This window comes from Falco naumanni, chromosome 2, assembly GCF_017639655.2.
Source record: "Falco naumanni isolate bFalNau1 chromosome 2, bFalNau1.pat, whole genome shotgun sequence".
Lineage (NCBI taxonomy): Eukaryota > Metazoa > Chordata > Aves > Falconiformes > Falconidae > Falco > Falco naumanni.
The window spans coordinates 2,230,252-2,250,853 of record NC_054055.1 but is presented as its reverse complement, the minus strand read 5'-3'; the positions used below and the strand labels follow the sequence as shown (position 1 = coordinate 2,250,853).

The 20,602-nt window shown below is 47.7% G+C and overlaps 1 protein-coding gene across 11 annotated transcripts in view; it reads right to left on the bottom strand.

Annotated features, from left to right (window-relative positions):
- The window catches only part of STIM1 (stromal interaction molecule 1), a 114,099-nt gene that overhangs the window by 50,654 nt on the left and 42,843 nt on the right, over positions 1-20,602 (bottom strand). For all 11 annotated transcript variants that reach the window (XR_005826171.1, XM_040582583.1, XM_040582582.1 and 8 more), the window contains 3 exons: positions 8,349-8,463; positions 3,850-3,961; positions 2,582-2,697 (listed from right to left, as the gene is read on the bottom strand). Coding sequence is in view for 10 of the 11 variants with exons in the window: in XM_040582583.1 (XP_040438517.1) it covers positions 2,582-2,697; positions 3,850-3,961; positions 8,349-8,463 (343 nt within the window). In the remaining variant the exon portion in view is untranslated. The remainder of the gene's footprint in view (positions 1-2,581; positions 2,698-3,849; positions 3,962-8,348; positions 8,464-20,602) is intronic.

Genomic DNA, 20,602 nt, shown 5'->3' with positions numbered 1-20,602 from the left:
GCACGTCTGGAGTCTGGCATAGGAAAACAGACCTCATAGAGTTACAGGAGTCTACTGATCAGCAAGGAACCTGGCCAGGTGCCCCACTCAACCACCTGATGCTTGCTGAAGCCTCTGCAACAAATTACAGGAGACATCAGAGAACAAGCTTTCTAGCCCCAGGATGGGAAAAAGCACCCGGCTTCATGCGGCCCCGTGGAACTATACCTTGGTACGTGTGCTACAACGCCCACCGAGGAGGAGATGTCTCTGGTTTTATGAGTCTGCAGGAAGCAATCACGGTGCTCCAATCTAGGCTGATTTTATTTTAATTTATTTTATTTTATTGTAATGCTTTTATACCTGTGGCGAATATAAAGTATCTTCAAGAGATAAGAAAAAGCCGTGTCACGAGAAAAGACAAACCCTTGAAATCCTGCACCTGGGAGGCACAGACCACTGCCAGCAGCTTCAACAGGGAGGATCACAGGAGACCACTGCCACCGACCATGTGAAACGAACCATAACAGGAATGTATCCAAAACCACAAAATCTATCACCGTGCCAAAGCTGCTCCTGCAGCTTAAAAGGTCACGAGTACTTCCCAGAACCGCTCACTGCGAATGGCTGTTCCGCAAGCCATTCTTTACGGAACATGTTTTAGATAAACCACCTCTCCCTGCACTATGAACGGGAGACAAACCCATTCGGTTGACCAGAAAACAGAAAATACTACCTTCGAAAAAGTGTTAAATCTCTACTTCAGTTGAAAAATTAAGGTATATTTCCTCTATTCATACACCCAACACGTATGCAGACTGCAAAATCTGTAACAAACCCTTACTGATCTGAAACAGCCCGATGAGGACAGCTCGCTGCACACCTTCATCTGTGTGACCACAGCAGGTTCCTATTCCAGTGCCATGACAGCTGCATGGTGAAATGGAGCACCTTGAACATGAAGAATAGCTATTAAGCTATTACAAGTGATTTACTTTGCAGTTTACAAAGTATCCAAGAATTGCCTGAAAAATTCCCCAAAAAGTACTGGGGTTACCGGGCTCGAGCCTTTATCGATGAGCAGTGAGAGCAGCCACACACCCACCATGTCTCCACCACCACTGACCAACCAAAAAGCTTTGCTTGCAACACAGACCAAGTATAAATAAAAAAAGCAAACTGTTCCTGAATGAACATGTGTTTTTTAATAACTGGAAGCCAAAATGGCTGAGTGTATAACCTAGGCTTCTATTTCACTTAGCTTACATCTCTACCAAGCCTCATGAATTTCACTTGCTTTACGCAGCCATTTTCCCCAGGATTTGCTTCACTGCAGCTTTTCTCAGGAACTTGGACACAGACTGAAAACAAGAAAAGACTGTACTAACAGTTGGACTTTAAAAAAAAATAAATTTAAGAAATAATGGAAGCACCTTATCACTTCCCATCGGCCAAGTGCTGGGCGGCCCGGAAAGGGAAGGCTGGAAAAAAGCTGACAAACCTGAACTTCCCTATTGGATTGTTAGCAGATCCATGTCTCGCAGAGCAAAGGTATATCCTATCTGTTACTCCAGCCACAGACAGTTGCAGATGCTTAAAATACTACACAAAGAACAGAGGAAGCACAAACTGGTATTTTCGGTGCTGTAAACCTCCGACTGCCAGCAACCGAAGCTGGGGCCAGAATTTGCGCCCAGACTACCGCGTTTGCACCACGGTAAGAAAGTACCTTTTCGCATTCATTTTAAACCTCCCACACAGGGGACACACGACAACTAAAATGGAAAGAGGCGTACTGCATAAGAGGGCTCAAATCCTGTACAGGCAACACAGCCTGCCGTAAAGACGCATCTTGCCTGCAGGATGCCAAGCAGAAACAGGCTCTGATCAAGCAAGGTTTATGCTCACCTCACAAAAGCACCCAGAGCTCATGAGAAAGCCATGAGTAAGAGGGAGGGAGACAGAAGTACCTTTGATAGACAGCAGACATGAGCCAGACAGAATGAATGCAACAGGAGAACCCCGAGCACTGCTGAGATAAGCATCAGAGGGGTCTGAGATTCTGCCAACAGACGCCTATAATCACCATCAAAGGAACCCAGTCCCTCATTCTCATCCATCCTAAATGCCTTCCCATCCAGCCTGCTGCTATTTCCCTCATCCAGAGGCAGGTAATCTGCAGCCTGAGTCACCGAGGGAGCCCCAGGTCCCCAGCAGCAGCTTCCCTCCAGCTCCAACAGATCCCACTGCAAACCTCAACACGCAGTCAGCACCACAACAAACAGGAAGGACAGGAAGGTTCTACCCTACGGACATGGGAGATGCCAGCAGGACAGTGGGCCTGCACCCCTGCAAGCAGCCTGGCAGAGATGGAAACGTAAGCCCGGCAGGCAGGATGCCTCTGTGCTACAGAGCTGTTCCGATAAATCCAGAGACAACCTGTTCCTGTTTCAGGGGAATCGCACCAGGGATGATTTACCTAGGTGAGGCTATGTAGGGCAAAGTTTGGTTCACACAGATCTGTCTGTCTTTGCTGTTGGATACTCGGCAGACACAGATCCTCTTGATGAACAGCCAAAGGACTTTGAATTATGGTACTTACAGAGAGGAGGCCCAAAAAGCACCGTGTCCAGAGCTTTCAGCTGCAGCTTCTGCCTGTGGCTTCGATCTGTCATTTTCAGAACACTTCCCATCATGGTAGCGTTGTTCACTGCTAGCCTGTAAAAAAAAATACATAAAAAAAAGAAGTAGGCAGGGTCATATCCATCTAGATTAAAAACTGACCAAAAACCACTAACATGGAGACTACAGGAGGAGAAATACGATGAGCAGGACCTGAAAGCTCCCTGCTTCAGCTATCAGGACAAAGGAAATCCCTCAAATGTTGTCCCCTCTGATCTAGGGTATCTCTGTGAAAGAGTTCAGCAGCAGTGTCTTTGGCTTTTACTTGCAGAGAGAAGGAAAAAGCAAGGCTATGACTATTTCATTAATCCTGACAACCTAAGTTACTGATTTCCTATCAAAACTGATCTTTTGGTGTCCTACCAATCACCAATTTATTTTTTAAATCAAACCTGTACTGCTAGCCTTTGACACCTTATTTTGCAGACCATGTACTGCCTCAAAAACCTTACTTTATTCCCAGTTAATCTCTTCTTCCCAGTCAGTTTACAAATCCCTTTTCAATGGCAGTAACCTTTACCCAAAAAGCTGCACTGAGTTTTTCCAAACCTGTTACGAGCTCAGGCCAACTCCCAGCCAGCGTTTCTCTTGAACACAAGGCTTAGAAGTCTCCTTTGCTGGAGCATGACAGGGTGCAAGTTAATACAAGCGCATACCAGTGCCAGGCGATGCAGGGATACATAACCAGCAGCCCTTGAGCTGGGATCTTAAATGCTAACGTAGATGCAACCCGGAAAGCGGAGATACTCCTTTGCTGAGCATGATGAACAATGACAGAAGCTCCACAGCTGGACTGAGGTTATGAAGAAAGGCTGTGGCAGAGCCAGGATGTAGCCTAGGTCTGCTCTCTTCCAGATCAGGATTTTAGCTCCAAATACATAGCTTCAGGGGCAGGCAGGTGAAGCCTAGCACACAAACCAGCAAGGACAGGATTCACGACCACACGATTCGGACTGCCGCCTCTCCTTCCACCCACAGCAGATACACACTTGCTTAGGGCTAAACCACTCCCTGCAGAGAGGACTACAGCAAAGCCAAAGCCTCTAAACATAACCGAAGCGGAACGGGAATTAGCCTTGGCTCTGTACATCCTGAGGAATTGCACACGATGTTACGAGCCGCCTCAGATCTGTTTTTCTCCCTGGCGCACAACCCAGAGGAACACAAGACAATGCAGTGAGCACTGACCTGGGCATGGCATGTCCACTCAGCTGCAACTTTCTGAAGGTCTCTTCGTACTGTGGCAGCTCTACGTAGGTAATGAGCCACTGAACCACCTCGTCAACTGTCCAGTTATACACTGTAGGAGAGGTAGAAAATAAGCAAGCAGCTTAATATTTTAACTAAACAACTAAAATCATCAAGCCAGCAACAACAGCATAACTTCGCCAGACACACCTCAACCTATCACTTTCAGCAAAGGAAAAGTATCTGCAAAGTTTAAGCACATTCCTATTAAGTGTGCAGTTGGGGCAGGGGTATTAACTCCTATGGACTATTAGACAAGAAATAATCTCTCTGGGGTACTCAGGCAACCCTGCAGGTCCTCAGCCTCTACCTGGTTGCTTGCGTGCTTATTTTTGCTAATTAGTTCTATACACGATGGCCTGCTACAGGTTCAGCATAGACATGATGGGCTGCTACATGTTTAGTCTTAACAGACCCCACTGCACCATGCATAAGGACTGGGGCTTTCCCAGCGGCAGCCTCTGGCAACAAACGTTTCGAGGTGGTTGATTTTATGCTGTGGTTCCAGCTCATGGAAGAAAAACATGCAATGAGGCCATCAGATAAAGGAGAAGCCTCAGTGCTGGCGCAGGTGATGCTTCACTCTTTCAGTGTCACCAGAAGGGCCCAAGGCTGAGATCCTCTGAAAGGCAACGCCCAAAGTGCTGGGCAGGCAAGTGAAATCCCTTCATTTTCTATCACAGAATCACAGACTGGTTTGGGTTGGAAGGAACCTTCAAGACCATCTATGGGTCACCTGCCACTAGACCCTGTTGCTCAAAGCCCTGTCCAGCCTGGCTGATAATCATACAAGTGATGTTGCTGTCTCCAAACTCCCAACAAGGAACGTTCATCATCCTCATCATGTGCCCAAACCCCTGAAATACTGAATTCAGCTAACATATCTCCGCAACATGCTCTGAAAGCCTCACCCCTTCCTCCAGACCCATGGACCCGTGAGTACCAATCAAGGAAAAGCACATATGGAGAAATGCTGTAGGAACGTGGTTGTAAACAGCCTGAGGAAGTGATTTAGAGGAGGAGGTGGAGTGGGTGCAGCAGCCTAAGGGAACTAGGTGAACTTTTCTCCTTAACTGCCTTACCTGTGGACTCGTGGATTATTTTGGGAGCTGACATATAGCTCGAAAGTCACAGATAGGAAATCTTTGGAAATAAAGCTTCTGCCTTTGCCATAGTTTTGATGCAATTAGAGCAATGGTTTGAAGGCAAAGAAAATCATGCAACAGATTTTTTTTCATAGGACAGAGAGGGGTTTCCTATGCTGTAAATTATCAACTTCTGTCTTTGTTTAGCATGGCCTGAGCTCTTGCACCATTTACCCAGGCTCCAGCAGCCCAGAGCGCTATGCGGTACATCACCCACTGCTGACACATCACCACCTCGCACACTTCTGGCCCAACATCCGTCAGTCCCTCTCTCACACGCCCTTTCCAACAGCCAAGTGGGGAAAAGGCCCATTTACTGCTGGCTCTGAGGGCTGCGGCACTGCCGAGTTTCAGAGCTGCACAGCCACTTCTTAAATGTCAACAGTGAGTTGCCCTACAAATATGAGAAACATCTTCGAGCTCACTCCAGCGAGCTAAATGCCTTCGACGGAAAGATGACTAAGTAGACAGTCAGAGCCAAGCGCTGAGCAAAGGAGAGAGCAAGATGTGAAAAGGTGTCATCTCTGCACGCGCTTGCAGGGAGTCGCACAGATGCAGGTCAGCAAACAGCCCTCTCTTAAGGGAACTCCCTGCAGTGAATGGTCGCTGGCCCATAAACTGTAGCAAACTGATTTCTGTGGCCACAACCAAGATGACAAAGGTGAATCAGGCAGGGGAAGCTGCAGGGCACAAGGGCGGACAGCCCAGCCACCACATGTCACTGTCACGGACCAAGCTGGGCAGTGATGGTACCCATGGGGCCAGGTGGCAATGTAAGCTCTCTCTCTTTTTGGCCTTCCATATCCAGAGGTCTTTATTTTTGGAAGAAATCACTGAGAAACAAGCTGGCACTGTCAGGCAGCACACTCAAGTGCAAAGATGAGCAGCTCCCCTGCCCTGCATCCTTGCCACAATGATCTGATCTGCTGGTGCAGTGGCTTCAGTAGAGTGATACTTACAGAGGGCTTCATCTGTCAAATCCAGCACCCTCTAAGAGCACCACAACCTTTGTATTTTTGGATAAATAGAGGGCAGAAACAACTTTTTAGTTTACATGTGTGACCAGGAACAGCAGCCGCAGCAGGTAGGAAAAGCGTGTGGCTTGGAAACAGATGAAACAGGCATAGCTGCCCCTGTCACCCACTGCCATCAGTCCTCGGTCCCCTTTCAGAGCTGCTTTTCATGCCCACACGAAGGAACAGACCCTTTCTACAAGCCCAGTTCTACTAGTTTTATGACTGAAGTTCAAACGCCAAGATTAGGCTCCATATGACAGCATCCTTTAGAAACTAGTAATTTATTTTATCAAGTAGACATTAAATATGTATTTTAGATAGAGGGAATGACGAGAAAGGAACAAGAGTGGTAACTAGTTCCAACACAAGGAAAACCATTATGCCACAGCAGCTCTACCCAAAGATGTGCCAGGTCCCGTGCATGTCAGAAGCAGGGAGCAGCTCAGCAATTAAGGGACTGGGGAGTACCAGGGGACTTTCTCCTCCACCCTTAATGATTTCTACCCTTTCCCAGCTGACATTACAAAGGCAAAGTCATCTGTAAACAGCCACACAACAGAATAATTACATGAGGCTTTCCTTGAACACAGGAGACAAAGTGAGTCATTAGCATCACCCTTTTAAGTGGTTTGGACACAAATTTTCAACATGTAGCTGCCCATCTCCATGGGACAGAGAGTCTGGTCCTGGATGAACAACTCCAGGACCATGCACTGAACCACTGTGGTTTCAAACCACCTCTCAAATGCTGTACCTAATTATTCATCTGGTCTTCCTGGGATTGTGAAGGACTCTAACGGGCTTACAGCTGTATCTTCTACAAAGTGCTTTGAAAACACTGAGCACGTTCTGCCTTACAAGTAATTTAAAGGCTAAGACAGAAAAATCAAATACAAACAGAACGTGACACAAATGAGAAATCAAATCTTTAGTTGATGAATTGATCAGAAGACTAAAACCTAATTTTTCAAGCGATGGGGATTGGAAAGATTACCTGATCTTGAAGGACAGAGGGAAATGAAAAGACTAAGTGAAAGGAAGAGCAAGAGTTAAAAGTATTGGAAGAAAAGATGTTCCAGGGGTTGAGAGCAACAAGACTTCACTGAGAGGAAAGGAGAAGCACAAGTGGAGTGAAGGGCAGCCACTGGCAAAAACTGTCCATGCCACGGATCACAAAAAGACCCAATATACCGATGTGATCTGCATCTACACACCACTCACAATGCAATCAGTAAATGAAAATGCATCACACAGTAAACAATGCACCTATGTTTTGCAAAAGCGCAAACTTGCTACTTTTATACCATCCCCCACATTTTCACTGTCAAGGCACCAAAGATTTTCTTACTCGTACTACTGGTCATAAGATAAAATATCACTCCACAACAAAGCTCAAAATTTGACAATAAGAAGTTTCTTAACTAGAAAGAAGAAAGAAGATCAGGTTTAAGATCTCTAAAAAAAAACTTCCAAATTCCAGTCAGAGAAAAAGTAGAAGTGAAACTGTGCCTTTTCCTGACCGCCTTGGACACCCTCCTGAAGCCTGCAAACAGCCAGTGCTGTAAATGCCCAGGGTGCGGGTCAACCCACACACTGTGGCCAAGGAAGCACCAGTGAACTTTGAAGTTTTTTCCAAGATTCAGAAGTTTCAGGAAGTTTCCCACCAGTGACTGCACTTCCACCACCTCCCTAGGTTAACTTGCTGTGATGAATAATACCATTTCTCAACACCTTTCAGCTTATTTCTACATCAAATGTATTTATGTATACTTCCAGCTTTAGGACTTAATTCTACCTACTTTTTACTAGATTAAGGAGCTTTTCAGGTTCAGCAAATTTCTTCTAAGGAAAACACGATATGTAGGAAAACTCCCATGCAGCTCCACTGAATTTTTCAGATGCTATTAGCCCATAAAAATACCATCTGAATCTGGGTATTTGAAGGAGACCCTGGAATAGGACAGTATTTGGCTCTATTTAATACACATTTATAGGAGCAGAGAAACTAAACAAGAATTTATACCTTTATGACCATACTCAGATGCCAGCATTAACAGTTGGGAAGTACCAAGACCAATGAAATCCTGAAAGGCCCCCCGCAAAAAAAAAAAGGAAGCTAGAAGAGTACTTGTACAAGGCAGCAGAAGAAGCAGCAGCTTATTTTTCCTGGGAGGTATACACACTGCTGCCACAGTTGTATGAAATCCAAAGCTTCTATCACTTTTATGGCAAGGGGTGTGGAGCAGGCTGTTTCAGTTTGCTTGTTTGTCTTTTTTACCTTCAGATGTCTTCCAGGCCTTCCAGAGATCTTCCACGCTAATGAGCTTGTCTTCTCCATGGAAGGTGCTGTGCTTGACTGTTGGGTCATGATAATTCAAGTCCTCCCTCAAGAACTAGGAGAAGAATAAACAGCAGGGTTATTCTTTGATTCATCTTTTAGAGAGATGAGGAGCATTAACAAAACAGGAAAACCTTTCACCTGTCTTCCTTATTATTACATCCACGGGTTGTCACAGAATAATTTCTATGGCAAAGTTCTAATAACTGAGATGCAGCATCTCTGACCAGAACTACATCATTGTCCTAGTTTTGGCTGGGATGGAGTTAACTTTCTTCTTAGTAACTAGTACAGTGCTGTGTTTTGGCTCTGATGTGAGAACCAAGGTTGATAATGCACTGATGTTTTTAGTTGTTGCTGGGTAATGTTTATACAAAATCAAGGACTTTTTGGTTTCTCGGGCCCTGGCAACCAGAGGGCTGGGAGGGCTGGGAAACTGGGAGGAGGCACAGCCGGGACAGGTGACCCAAACCATCTAAAGGGATATTCCATACCATATAATGTCACGCTGAGTATATAAACTGGGGGAAGGAGGAGGAAGGGGGGCACATTCGGCATTATAGCATTTGTCTTCCCGAGTAACCGTTACGTGTGATGGAGCCCTGCTGCCCTGGGGATGGCTGAGCCCCTGCCTGCCCATGGGAAGCGGTGAATGAATCCCTTCCTTTGCTGTGCTCGCCTGCACAGCTTTTGCTTTACCTGTTACACTGTTCTTATCTCAGCCCTTGACTTTTACATTCCTTTCCGATTCTCTTCCCCAAGGCTCTGAATGAGGGGGACTGAGCAAGTGGCTGCGTAGTGCTTGGTTGCTGGCTGGGGTTAAACCACAACAATCATCTCCTTAGTTCATAGAATCATAGAGCAGTTTGGGCTGGAAGGGACCTTCAAGACCAGCCAGTCCCACCCCCCGCCAGGGGCAGGGCCCCCTCCCCCCAGCCCAGGCTGCTCCCAGCCCCGTCCAGCCTGGCCTTGAGCCCTGCCAGGGATGGGGCACCCACAGCTGCTCTGGGCAGCCTGGGCCAGCGCCTCGCCGCCCTCACGGGGAAGGGTTTCTTCCTCACGTCCAACCTAAATCTCCCCTCTCTCAGCTTCAAGCCATTCCCCCCTGTCCCACCGCTCCCTGCCCTTGCCCAAAGCCCCTCCCCAGCTTTCCTGTCGGCCCCTCCAGGCACTGGGAGCTGCTCTAAGGTCTCCCCGGAGCCTTCTCCTCCCCAGGCTGCACAGCCCCAGCTCTCCCAGCCTGTCCCCACAGCAGAGGGGCTCCAGCCCTCTGACCAGCTCCGTGGCCTCCAACGGGCCCGCTCCAACAGGTCCATGTCTGTCCTGTGCTGGGGACCCCCAAACCAGATGCAGTACTCCAGAGGTGGGGGGTGCATCTCAGGAGATGCCGCTGAGTTCCTCTAATACATAACACCACCTGTTACAGACCTGCACCTTTTGCATTTTTCTCTACTTTCAGTTTCAGGATTTTCTTCTGCCACCTTTTTGCTAACTAGCCCTCTGCCAGCAGATTTCTGCCTGGGGCCACGCTACCAATAAGCAAGCCAGCTTAGGAGCTTCAGCCTCTCATTAGGAAAAGCAATCCTTCCAGACATCAAAGCATTCTGCTTGTTCTTTTCCAGCTGACTGCTTTTTGAGTCCTTTACTGACACATCAGCATAAGAAGAGGTCAGAGCACCTGCTCAAGGCGCACACATAGGTACATAGGTATGGCACCAATAATCCTTCTCTCCTGGTACTCCCTCTCTCCTGGCACAGAAATCAAAATCTTGTTATGCCACCTGTGTGTCCCCCCACAAGACAGACCCCATAACCCCAAGAGTATCCATCAAGGGAACAAGGGAGTATTGCTGAAATCAAGCACTCCATTAGGAATCTCCCCATCTCCGATATCCTCTAATAGTTACGCAATAACACAAGCTATAAACCTAAAAATTAAAAAAGATGCATCCTCTTACAACAAACAGCAAATGCTCAGAAGTTTGCCACCAGACTGTGCCAGGTGGTGCCTGCAGGCAGGGTAGTGTAAACGAGATGTGCAACAGGAGCATCAACCCAATAATGCTGGAAACACAGAGAGGAAAAGCCAAATGACAGGGTCCTTGCTATTCTAATGCTCTGGGGAGAGATGGGCAGAAGAGAGCAGCCCCAGGAAACATGGAAAAAATTAAGGAGGAATCAAGGACAGCAGTGAAAAGAAGTAAGGTCTTTCAGACCCTTTCAGAGGGATCTTCAGGGAGGGAGGGGAGCTGTGCTGGAGCAGGCAGAAAGCAACCACCTTCAGCACAGGAATCTTCACCTGGAGTCCTGGAACCACCCAGTAATATGTGAAGATAAAATACAAAAGCTACTTGAGATTCTCAGAAAATAAGGAAGGATATAAACTGCTCTGTATAATCACAGTTAACATATTTTTCTTTTTTATTTATTATTTTAGCTTTTTGTAACTTGGTTCCATTATTGCAAATATACACTTTCAGGTAGGCGTTATCACTTAACCTTTTCCATTACAAAGCCAACGCTGCATGACCAGATAAACAGAAGCTATCCTTGCTCAAAGATGAGGCAAAGTGTAAAACTGGGTTTTCTGGGTTTCAGCAAATCCTCAACGTGCAGACTATCCAGCACGCAATGGGAGGTTTGCCAGCTGAAAAGCACTTTCTTGGTTCTGTAAGACCTTGTATGTGACTGCATCAAAATGTAGGTCACCGCAATCACCCAACGCTGCCAAGTTAACAGTCTCTGCTATTTTGTAGGAGTTCCTGTGTCAATGCGAATTCTACCAGGGATTCCTTTCCGTAATTCACACATCATGCTCGGTAGTGGCAACTCGTCTGCTGTCACATCTAGAGTCAACTGGAAGTGCAGCTGCAAAAAAAAAAAACCTGCCCTGCCCACACTGTGCTCCTCTTCTGGCAAGCGGGTAGATACGGGAGCAAAGGAACTGGAAGGGACTGAGAAAAATATAAATAACTATAGATAACAACATATACAGTTATATTTTAAAGGTATATATAAAAGAAAGTATGTGCTTTTGTTTTATATTATATTTCAGTATTTTCATGTATAAATAATATTGGAATAACTATAATAATATATTAAAATTTCTGGGTTTATATTTATATATAAACAATATATAGTTATGGATATATAATATATAAATATATATGTATCTGTAATAAAATCATTAGTTAAGTATTTTTAGTTGCTGCACAAAACTGACAGATCAAGCTGAATATTAATATTCTCTGCAGTACATCTAAAGATTTCTGTTCCTGGCATGACAAGCCAAGAAATATTCAGTAAGTATAAATGTTAAATTGATTTTAATACAGTTAGTTCGTTATAATAAATTAATATAACCTAGGCTTTTGGGATTCCAGACTTTTCTTTGAATGGTAATATCAAAAATTCAGCTAAACGGCACAATGGAACCAATTTTACATCAATGGAGTACGAAGTAAAAAAAATGATTATTAGATTTGACCTGCATCCTCAAATCAGAGCTGAAACAAATGCTATCTATCTACAGGAGGCGAGGCATTTTCCCTGTAGGCTGAGCGCTAATGAAAAATAATACATCAGTATGGTCTGCAGATATATCATAATTCACACAGGCTACATATCTATCATAATAACGTGCTCTGGTGTGTTCCCACCCCTTTCCATCTCAGGAGAAGATGGACCAGAAACAGAAGACACCAAAGAAAAGTGAAGAAAATCAAATAAATAAAATAATAATTAAAGGGGAGTGCAAGAAAGACTGAAAAGATTTGAGACTGCCCTGCAGGAGGGACTCATGAGATGTGAGGTAAGCAAAGCACATGGAAACCACAGAAGAAAGAGGATCACTCACATTCCGGTACCTAACACACGCAACAAGATTAAAAGATAATTTCTTATTTACATCCCTGCATGCATCATCCAGTGCACGATTACCATGCGGCCTTCTTCATTACAGATCTTTTAAGTACGTAACACAATTACAAAAAAAAGAGAAGTCATCTCTAGATAAGGAGATAGTATTTTAATATCAGACAGGGCATGGAAAATATCTGTGGAAGTTTTCACTGTCCAGGCTCTCTACAAATCCATCGCAGATGCTACCAAGGCCACCGACAGGTACCGGCAGCTCAAGCCTGCTGCCTCTCTGCTCTCTTGCTTTCCAGCCGGCTGAAAGCTTCAGCTGTTCTTCCCATCTTGCAGAGGAACATGGAAAAATAGGAAAGTTCGGGCAGCTTCAGCAGGGCAGCCCCCCAATGTTGGGGGCTCCTGCTGGTGCCCCCCGCCGTAGGCAGCGGCCAGGTGTCGGTGGGCAGCCATGCCGACCCACGGCAGGGAGAGGCCACGGCGTCGGCCTCCCGGCTTGTTAACTCGTGACCAAGAGGGAACGTGGCAATGTCACCCGGCACTGTGGACTGCACGGCTGCCAACTCCCACCGGGACTGGAGGGATCAGCTGCTGCTCTGTATATTTAGCTCCGGGAGCACAGAAAGGAAAAGTGATCTCTTGCAGCTTTCCTTCAGCACACCATCACCAAAACAAACCCCCAAGGACTCTCTGGAGGGGACGGAGCTGGCTGCAGTGAGAACACCTCTATAAACGAGCAGGGAGGAGGATGGAGGAGGGGGCCATCACCTCCTTGGACGAGCTGTTCATGCATGACGCAGCCTGAGAGGCTGGAGAAGCTGGGCTGCACCCACCCGCGGAAACTTTCAAAACAGATTTTCCCTTTGTATCTTCTGGGGAAAAGATGAAAAAGAAGTAAACAGTGCAAACACAGCAAGTAAGCCAAACTGCCTAGCATCGTCTTTGGAGACAAAGGCTGGCTGCTGGTGCCATGCAGGCGTCTCAGCCCCGCTCCTCTGACCCATGCTAGAAAACAGAGATGTTTGCAGTTGACTGCGAACCCGCAAGCTCTGTGTCTGCTACCATCAGACACGTACCACTGCTAGGTGCGCTCTCTCCAACCTCCACGTGCTGCCAACCAGCACAAATCGATGGGAATTCCTGTTGCCCAGACTGTAGCACACCCGGGTCCTCAGCAGCAGCAGCACTCGGGGCACTTTCAGAGCCCACGTTTGCACATCTTCTGCATGAACCTTTTTGTAGTATCATTGTGGTGGTTTGACCCAGGCTGGATGCTGGGTGCCCACCAAAACCGCCCTATAAAAACCTCCTAAACCAGACAGGGGAGAGAAAATATAGTTGTATATTTGTAGGGAGCGAGAAGGTGCCCCCTCATCTGCCTTTTCTCCAGGCTAAACACCCCCTGCTGCCCCCATCAGACTTGTGCTCCAGCCTATTCCCCAGCTCCATTGCCCATCTCTGGACATACTCCAGCACCTCAATGTCTTTCCTGTACTGAGGGGCCCAACTCTGAACATGGGATTAGCTCTCATTTTTTCCCCATTGGAGGAACTCCCCAAGATTTCACATACACAGGTAACTGTACTGAGCGTGCAGCACACTACGTATATACTAATATATGTATATATAAAGTCACCATGGGACTCCCAGATGTTGAAAACACCAGGCACAAAAACCACTGCACAAAAGATCAACCTACTTGCAAACCATTCAAGATCAGCACTTACAAGTGCTAAAGACCCTGCTGATCCCATCCCTGGAGATACCCCTCCAGCCTCAGCCAGTCTGCGAACCCACAAAAAGAAAAGAAGGAAATACAGTCAACCAAGAGTCTCACCAAGTTCAGAGAGAGGCAAACCATGATCACATCATCCAAAAGCAACAGGAGCAGAACCACTGCTACAAGTGAAAACCAGCATGAGATCACTGCAGGAAGACTCAGCCTGTGAACGCTTCTTGATGTCAAGATTTCTTTTATAATTTAACAGGTTTCTGTATATAAAGAGAAGGAGCAGAATCCGAGACACACAAGAGCCAGCTCCTGCTTATCCTTCCGAAATGCCCACCCATGGGAGATCACCTCTGCGAGGGCAGTGGGGTGACGAGGAGCGCATACCTGCACAGCCATAGAGGACAGCTGCAGTATTTTGGGGACGGAATACATCCAATCCCTGCTAAAGCCACCCACTGCAGCCTCTGGCAGAAAATTACCTCCATTTTAGGATGAAAATACTTTTTCTTAGTGTCCTCTGCTCACGGCTGCCCTGGCCCCAGGTTTCCAGCAAGCGCTGGAGGCACTGGTGGAGACCCGAAGCAGAGATACACGCCCTCTCCAGAAAAAACAATTACAGAACCATTTCAGGATTATATAACCTTTTAAAACTACATTTTAGTTCTCCACCTACTAAATCCCGTGACCAGTATGCTTTTCTCCACTCTGAAAAGGGTGAGGAGTTTGCATTGCATGGGTTTCTTGGTTAAGACAAACTTGATGTTTCAGTGGCTGAAAGCATGATCAAAAATCTGTGGTTCCATGAAAAGTGAGGGTTTTTTCTTGTTTTTTGCAGAAAGTCCAATTACAGGATCTTTGCATTCCGCACCCTGAACCTTTACATCCCTCCCACATCCCTGGATCTCAGCTCATCATCCCTCCTGAGCACCAACTACTACCTGGGCAAGAGATGCATGCATGCACCAACACATCATGGTGTGGGTGATAAGGGGCCAACACTGACCAAGCAACTGCAGAGCTCATCACGCATCGCTTCCTTCAGTCAGCTCACCAATTTTAAAATCTGAGCTACTGATTTTCATTCAAGTTGCAGAAAACTATTGCCTTCAAGCCCTCTTTTCTGCTAACAAGCCTGACCCCAGGATCAGAGGTTGAGAGGAGCCAGGGATTGATCAAAAAATAACAAAGGATAGATTTAGATTAGATATTAGGATGAGTAACAAGGAGGGATTCAGATTAGACTTGAGGAAGAAACCCTTCCCCGTGAGGGCGGCGAGGCGCTGGCCCAGGCTGCCCAGAGCAGCTGTGGGTGCCCCATCCCTGGCAGGGCTCAAGGCCAGGCTGGACGGGGCTGGGAGCAGCCTGGGCTGGGGGGAGGGGGCCCTGCCCCTGGCAGGGAGTGGGACTGGCTGGTCTTGAAGGTCCCTTCCAGCCCAAACCGTTCTGTGATTCCATAAACCATGTTTCCTTAAGAAACCAGGCTAACAGCATCCGAGAGACCTGTCAGTGTGAGCCTACATCAGAGTCGCCCCTAAACAGCTGGAGCTGACTTTGGAGTGAGTGCGAAGAGCAGAAATAGATCACTAATTAGAAGATATCCCCGTGAGGGACAGTTCTTTCCTTTTAATCGAGGTCACTGATGTCACCTGAAACTTCACTGAAAACTCACTTCCAGAAGGGAAAAATGCAATGATGATTTAAGGACAGCATAAAGTTGTCAGACAAGATTTCTCCTATAATTAGAACATTTTAAAAATACAGTTACCTGTCTGACTCTCCCTTTCTGCCAGTCAGGTCTTTTAATCCAAACAAAACGCACCCATAACTTTCCAGAAAGGGCCAAAATAATGAATGCAAACAAAGCTCTCAACCCACCAGGGAAACACAAGTGTGGCAGCGAAGAGCTTGCTCTCCCACAGACGAGCATCCCCTGTGCAGGCGTCCCCCCACGCTGTGCTCCAGGCACAGAAACCACGTGCCATGGATGGGTGTTTCAGCACCTGCCTCCACAACCAACATCTGCAAGACCCTGAGACCCACGGTCTCTGTTGAAGCTTGCAAACACCTCTGGAGTAGACATGATTAAGCCCAAGCTTCAAAATTACCTTGGCCTTTACCTCAATAGAGGAAGCTTTTTTTTTTTTTTTTTTTTACTTATTTTTAAATAATTAAAGGAATTAATATATGAAAGCAAACAGCAGAGTACTGTGGTTTATCAGGCAACTCGTCAACTCAGCTCAGTATCTCTGCGCAAGGCTGATCAGTCACCAACACATTCTGTTCTGGAACTACGTTAAGATGTTAGCTCATTCTGCTCTGTCACAAATCCACTTAGTAAAAAAAAAAAAAAAAAAAACCCCAAAAAAAACCCCAAAACAATCCCAAGTACATAATCCTACACTAAAGGGAGACTACTTAGAGCGACTGTTGGCAGCTCGGCATTACAAGAGCTTCCACCTCAACATCAGTACTCTCCAGATAGAGATGTCCCGAGGTCCTGTCCCACAGATTATCCCGTGACCCCCCGAGAGGCTCCCCAGCCTGCCCAAGCCCACCTTCGCCCCGTTGCCAGCAGGTCCCCTCAGGTCCCCAGGCAGGGAAGGGCTCGCAGCCTCTCTGGCCGTGCCCCCTGCAGCTGGCGCTCCCCCTGTCCCTGCTGTCGGGGAGGCACGAGCCCTTTGCCCTAACACGCCTTCCCGGCTCATCGTCCGTACCCTTTTCCAAAAAGTTTATGGAAATGAAGCACACCATACCACCCACTATGCCCGCTCTGAAGGTGGGAGCTTCGCACACTGAAAGAAGAAGGGTGTACAAAGATTAAACGTAAAAGCCATAAAAGGCTTATATTTGAGCCTCTTGCATTCTTTCAAATAATATCTCCAGCAGCTGTCCCACCACCAAAGGCAGGGAGTTAAAACACAATTACAGGGTGCACACAGGGGTTAAAGCTGATAACCTTGAATGCAGAGAAGCCAAGTGCTCAGGCAGTAGCTGGCTCGCCAAGGAAGATTCTCGAAATACCTTTTTCAGTGGCTTCAAAGCCTTTACTGAAAGTTTAATTTAATTCAACTTTAATAAAAGTTTCAAGCTTAGCAGAGGTAAAGCTTGCAACTGTATTTATAGAATCATAGAATTGTTTAGGTTGGAAAAGACCTTTCAGACCACCAAGTCCAACCGTTAATCCAGGACTGCCAGGTCCCCCAGATACAACTTGGGGTCACTACAACATTTTGTCAACAGGTAAAACAGGTATCAATACTAATTCACTGCCAGCCACAGAGACCTACCTACATGTGCACACAAGCGTCTACCACAGAGAGCAATATTTGCATATGAAATGCATAGCACACTCGTTGAGAATGAAAGGGAAACCAGGGAAAAACTCTTGTCAATTCTCAGAAAAGATGCGTACTTAAAATATTGAGTTAACTGCGAACTGTGGTTTCTATTTTATTTTGCTTGTTTCCTTCCATCTTGAACCCAAAGATGATCATCGCAGACCACCTCTGAAAAGCAGCGGGTTAGCAGGAGGGAAAGAGCCATCACAACCACCACCACAGAGATGTCCTTGTTTTCATTTACAAGTCGGACGTGCACCATCTCGCTGTGATGCATGCTTCCCAGCGAGCCCCTGCGAGGAGAAGCACCTCTGCTCCTGCCCGCGTGCCGTTGGACCATCCTGGCTGCACCTGGCCAGTGACTCACCACAGTCACCGCTCCTTGGGGTTTTGGTGTTTGACAGGCTCGGCTTAAACACCGTCTGCCTTTGCCAGCCTGCGGGTTTCCTCCTCCCGCCAGCGAAATCCCACACTAGAGCAGGCACTGACAGTCAGAACACATTTCTCATGGCAGAGCCTGGTGCTGGGCTGCACTTGGGGCTGGAGGGAGAAGGATGGGTTTGTTGGCAGCATTTTAATGCCCAGGTAAATTATAGGAAGGAAGCCATTTAATAAAGGCTGTCTCAATTATCCACTACAAACTTTTAGAAAAAACATAAGACTTCTTAGATGAAAAAAATCCACATTTATCTACTTCTTCAAACTACCCATGTCCAACCATCAACAGCAGAAGGAAGAGAAAAAAGCTTTTCCCATTAAACAACAGAAACACCATCATCTCCTTTCTTCCCAAGGAGAACCACCACCTTTTGCTGGGAAGCTTGTGACAACTGCAAAATTCCCCCAAATACAATTCAGACACAAAAAGAGCTCAGAACATGACACTAGAGATGCCAGAAGCAGTGAGGGGTGCAGCGGTGGCTGCGGTGACCCCAGAAGAGCCCCTGGGCGCTGGTGAGGGCTAACCCATGACATAAGGGCATGCGGGGTGTCTGCACTCCGCTCCCCTGCGGAGCGGATCTCGGGGAAGGGAGCCAGGGATCAACACGACAACGGATCCCACTCAGATGAGCAGGGCGAGGTAACAGCTGCAGGTAAAAGCAATGCGGGAATCAACGACCCCTGGAAGCAGATGGCAAAGGGCAAGGGGTAGCAACGGGGGAAAATTAACAGGAGACTGCTGGGAGCACCCAGGGCGGGGGACACTGCGAGACCCCTCAGCCGCAACATGCACCAGTCCGACTACCAAGTCCAGCAACAGCGTCCTGGTGGCTCTGCTTCTAATGGGCACGAAGGGATAACACACACACCCCAGAAGCTGGAAAAGAGCTGCTGGGACCAAGACAGGCGATGGCAGGGGCTCTGGCACAGCTGCCATCCAGCTACAAGGGGTTTGAAGACTGCTGAGCGATGGCAGCAAGGCAGTAATTCTGAAGCCTTTTAGAAAAATAAATTTTATTACTCATACAATGGCACTATTTATACATAAAAGGAACTGACAGTACAAAGGCTTCAAACCTATAATACTGTTACTGATTGTGCAGGAAGTTCTAAACTAGTCCACTGGGACAGAGGGCAAGATTTGCTCAGAGACACATAAAAATTGCTAGTTAATGGCCAACCCTAACAACATACGGCTTATCCTCAATTTAATAACAGGCAAGTAGGATGCGCTGAGTGAATTGATTTGCCTGCAGCTACCCCAGGAGTCAGTGGGAGAGGCAGAGCTGCAGCTCCAAAGCAATTCTGAACCGAGAACCGCCTCCAGAGAACACATCAAATTTTAGGAAATGCAATTGAAAGCTTTTCATTTGTTTTAATTACTCCATAAAGTGGGATTTAGGCAAAGGGAACGGCACTGCAACCCGGCAACAGCCAACCAACACCGCTGGCTCCTCATAAACAGGGTGCTCAGCTCCCGGCTGCTGTGCCATGTCCCTGGAGACTGTGGCTGCCCCAGAAACTGAAGGGCCCTTGTGATGGCTGGGTTCGCCCAATAAACTGAACTGCTGCATTAGTTTGGGTGGGGGATTTAACCGCCCTGGACTGCTATTTCTTTACCTGAGAAGAAGCAGAAATAACACACCCTAGAGAAGGGCTATGAGGACAGCGGCTCTCAGGACAGCGCTGTGTAGGCTGTCACACACCTTCAGTTTGCCATCTGCATCAGAATGGGTGCAAAAAGAGATACCTTTTGGTCCACAAGCAGAAGGTCACAATTCTGTAAATTCCCAACCCCACAGAGATTATATCAGGCTTTTCCACAAACTGTACAAACACATACCACCGTCTCCATCAGGCAAAGGCCTGAGGGTGCATTCAGCAGAGCTCCACAGTGCAACACAGGCAGCTGCCAGCCCCACCACCTACCTCCAGTCTGGTGCACGCTGGGTGCTGGGTCACCAACAGCAGTGATCCCAGCAGATCCCAGCTTGCTTCCGTCCAGGGCCAAGAATTCAGATCATTCAACAACCCTTGCTCCCAGCATAGCCCTGCCTCAGTTTTGGGACATGGCATGAGACTTTTGTCTCTACCCTTGAAGCAGCTCATGTAGCTCTAGAGCTATCCATTGTCCCCCTGAGCCCAGCAACACGCAGCATGCCCCTAGTTGGGCAGTGGTTTTGCTGTGGATCAAGGGATTAGGAAAACTGCCCCTCTGCTCTGCCCTGCTCTGCTGAGACCCCCCCACAGTGCTGCGTCCAGCACGGGGGTCCTCAGCATCAGAAGGACACGGACCTGTTGGAGCGGGCCCGTCGGAGGCCACGGAGCTGGTCAGAGGGCTGGAGCCCCTCTGCTGTGGGGACAGGCTGGGAGAGCTGGGGCTGTGCAGCCTGGGGAGGAGAAGGCTCCGGGGAGACCTTAGAGCAGCTCCCAGTGCCTGGAGGGGCCGACAGGAAAGCTGGGGAGGGGCTTTGGGCAAGGGCAGGGAGCGGTGGGACAGGGGGGAATGGCTTGAAGCTGAGAGAGGGGAGATTTAGGTTGGACGTGAGGAAGAAACCCTTCCCCGTGAGGGCGGCGAGGCGCTGGCCCAGGCTGCCCAGAGCAGCTGTGGGTGCCCCATCCCTGGCAGGGCTCAAGGCCAGGCTGGACGGGGCTGGGAGCAGCCTGGGCTGGGGGGAGGGGGCCCTGCCCCTGGCAGGGGTGGGACTGGCTGGTCTTGAAGGTCCCTTCCAGCCCAAACCATTCTGCGATTCTATGAACTGGGACTAGAGAACTGCCTGTGACTGGCAGCAGATCCCTTCACCAGTCTGTTT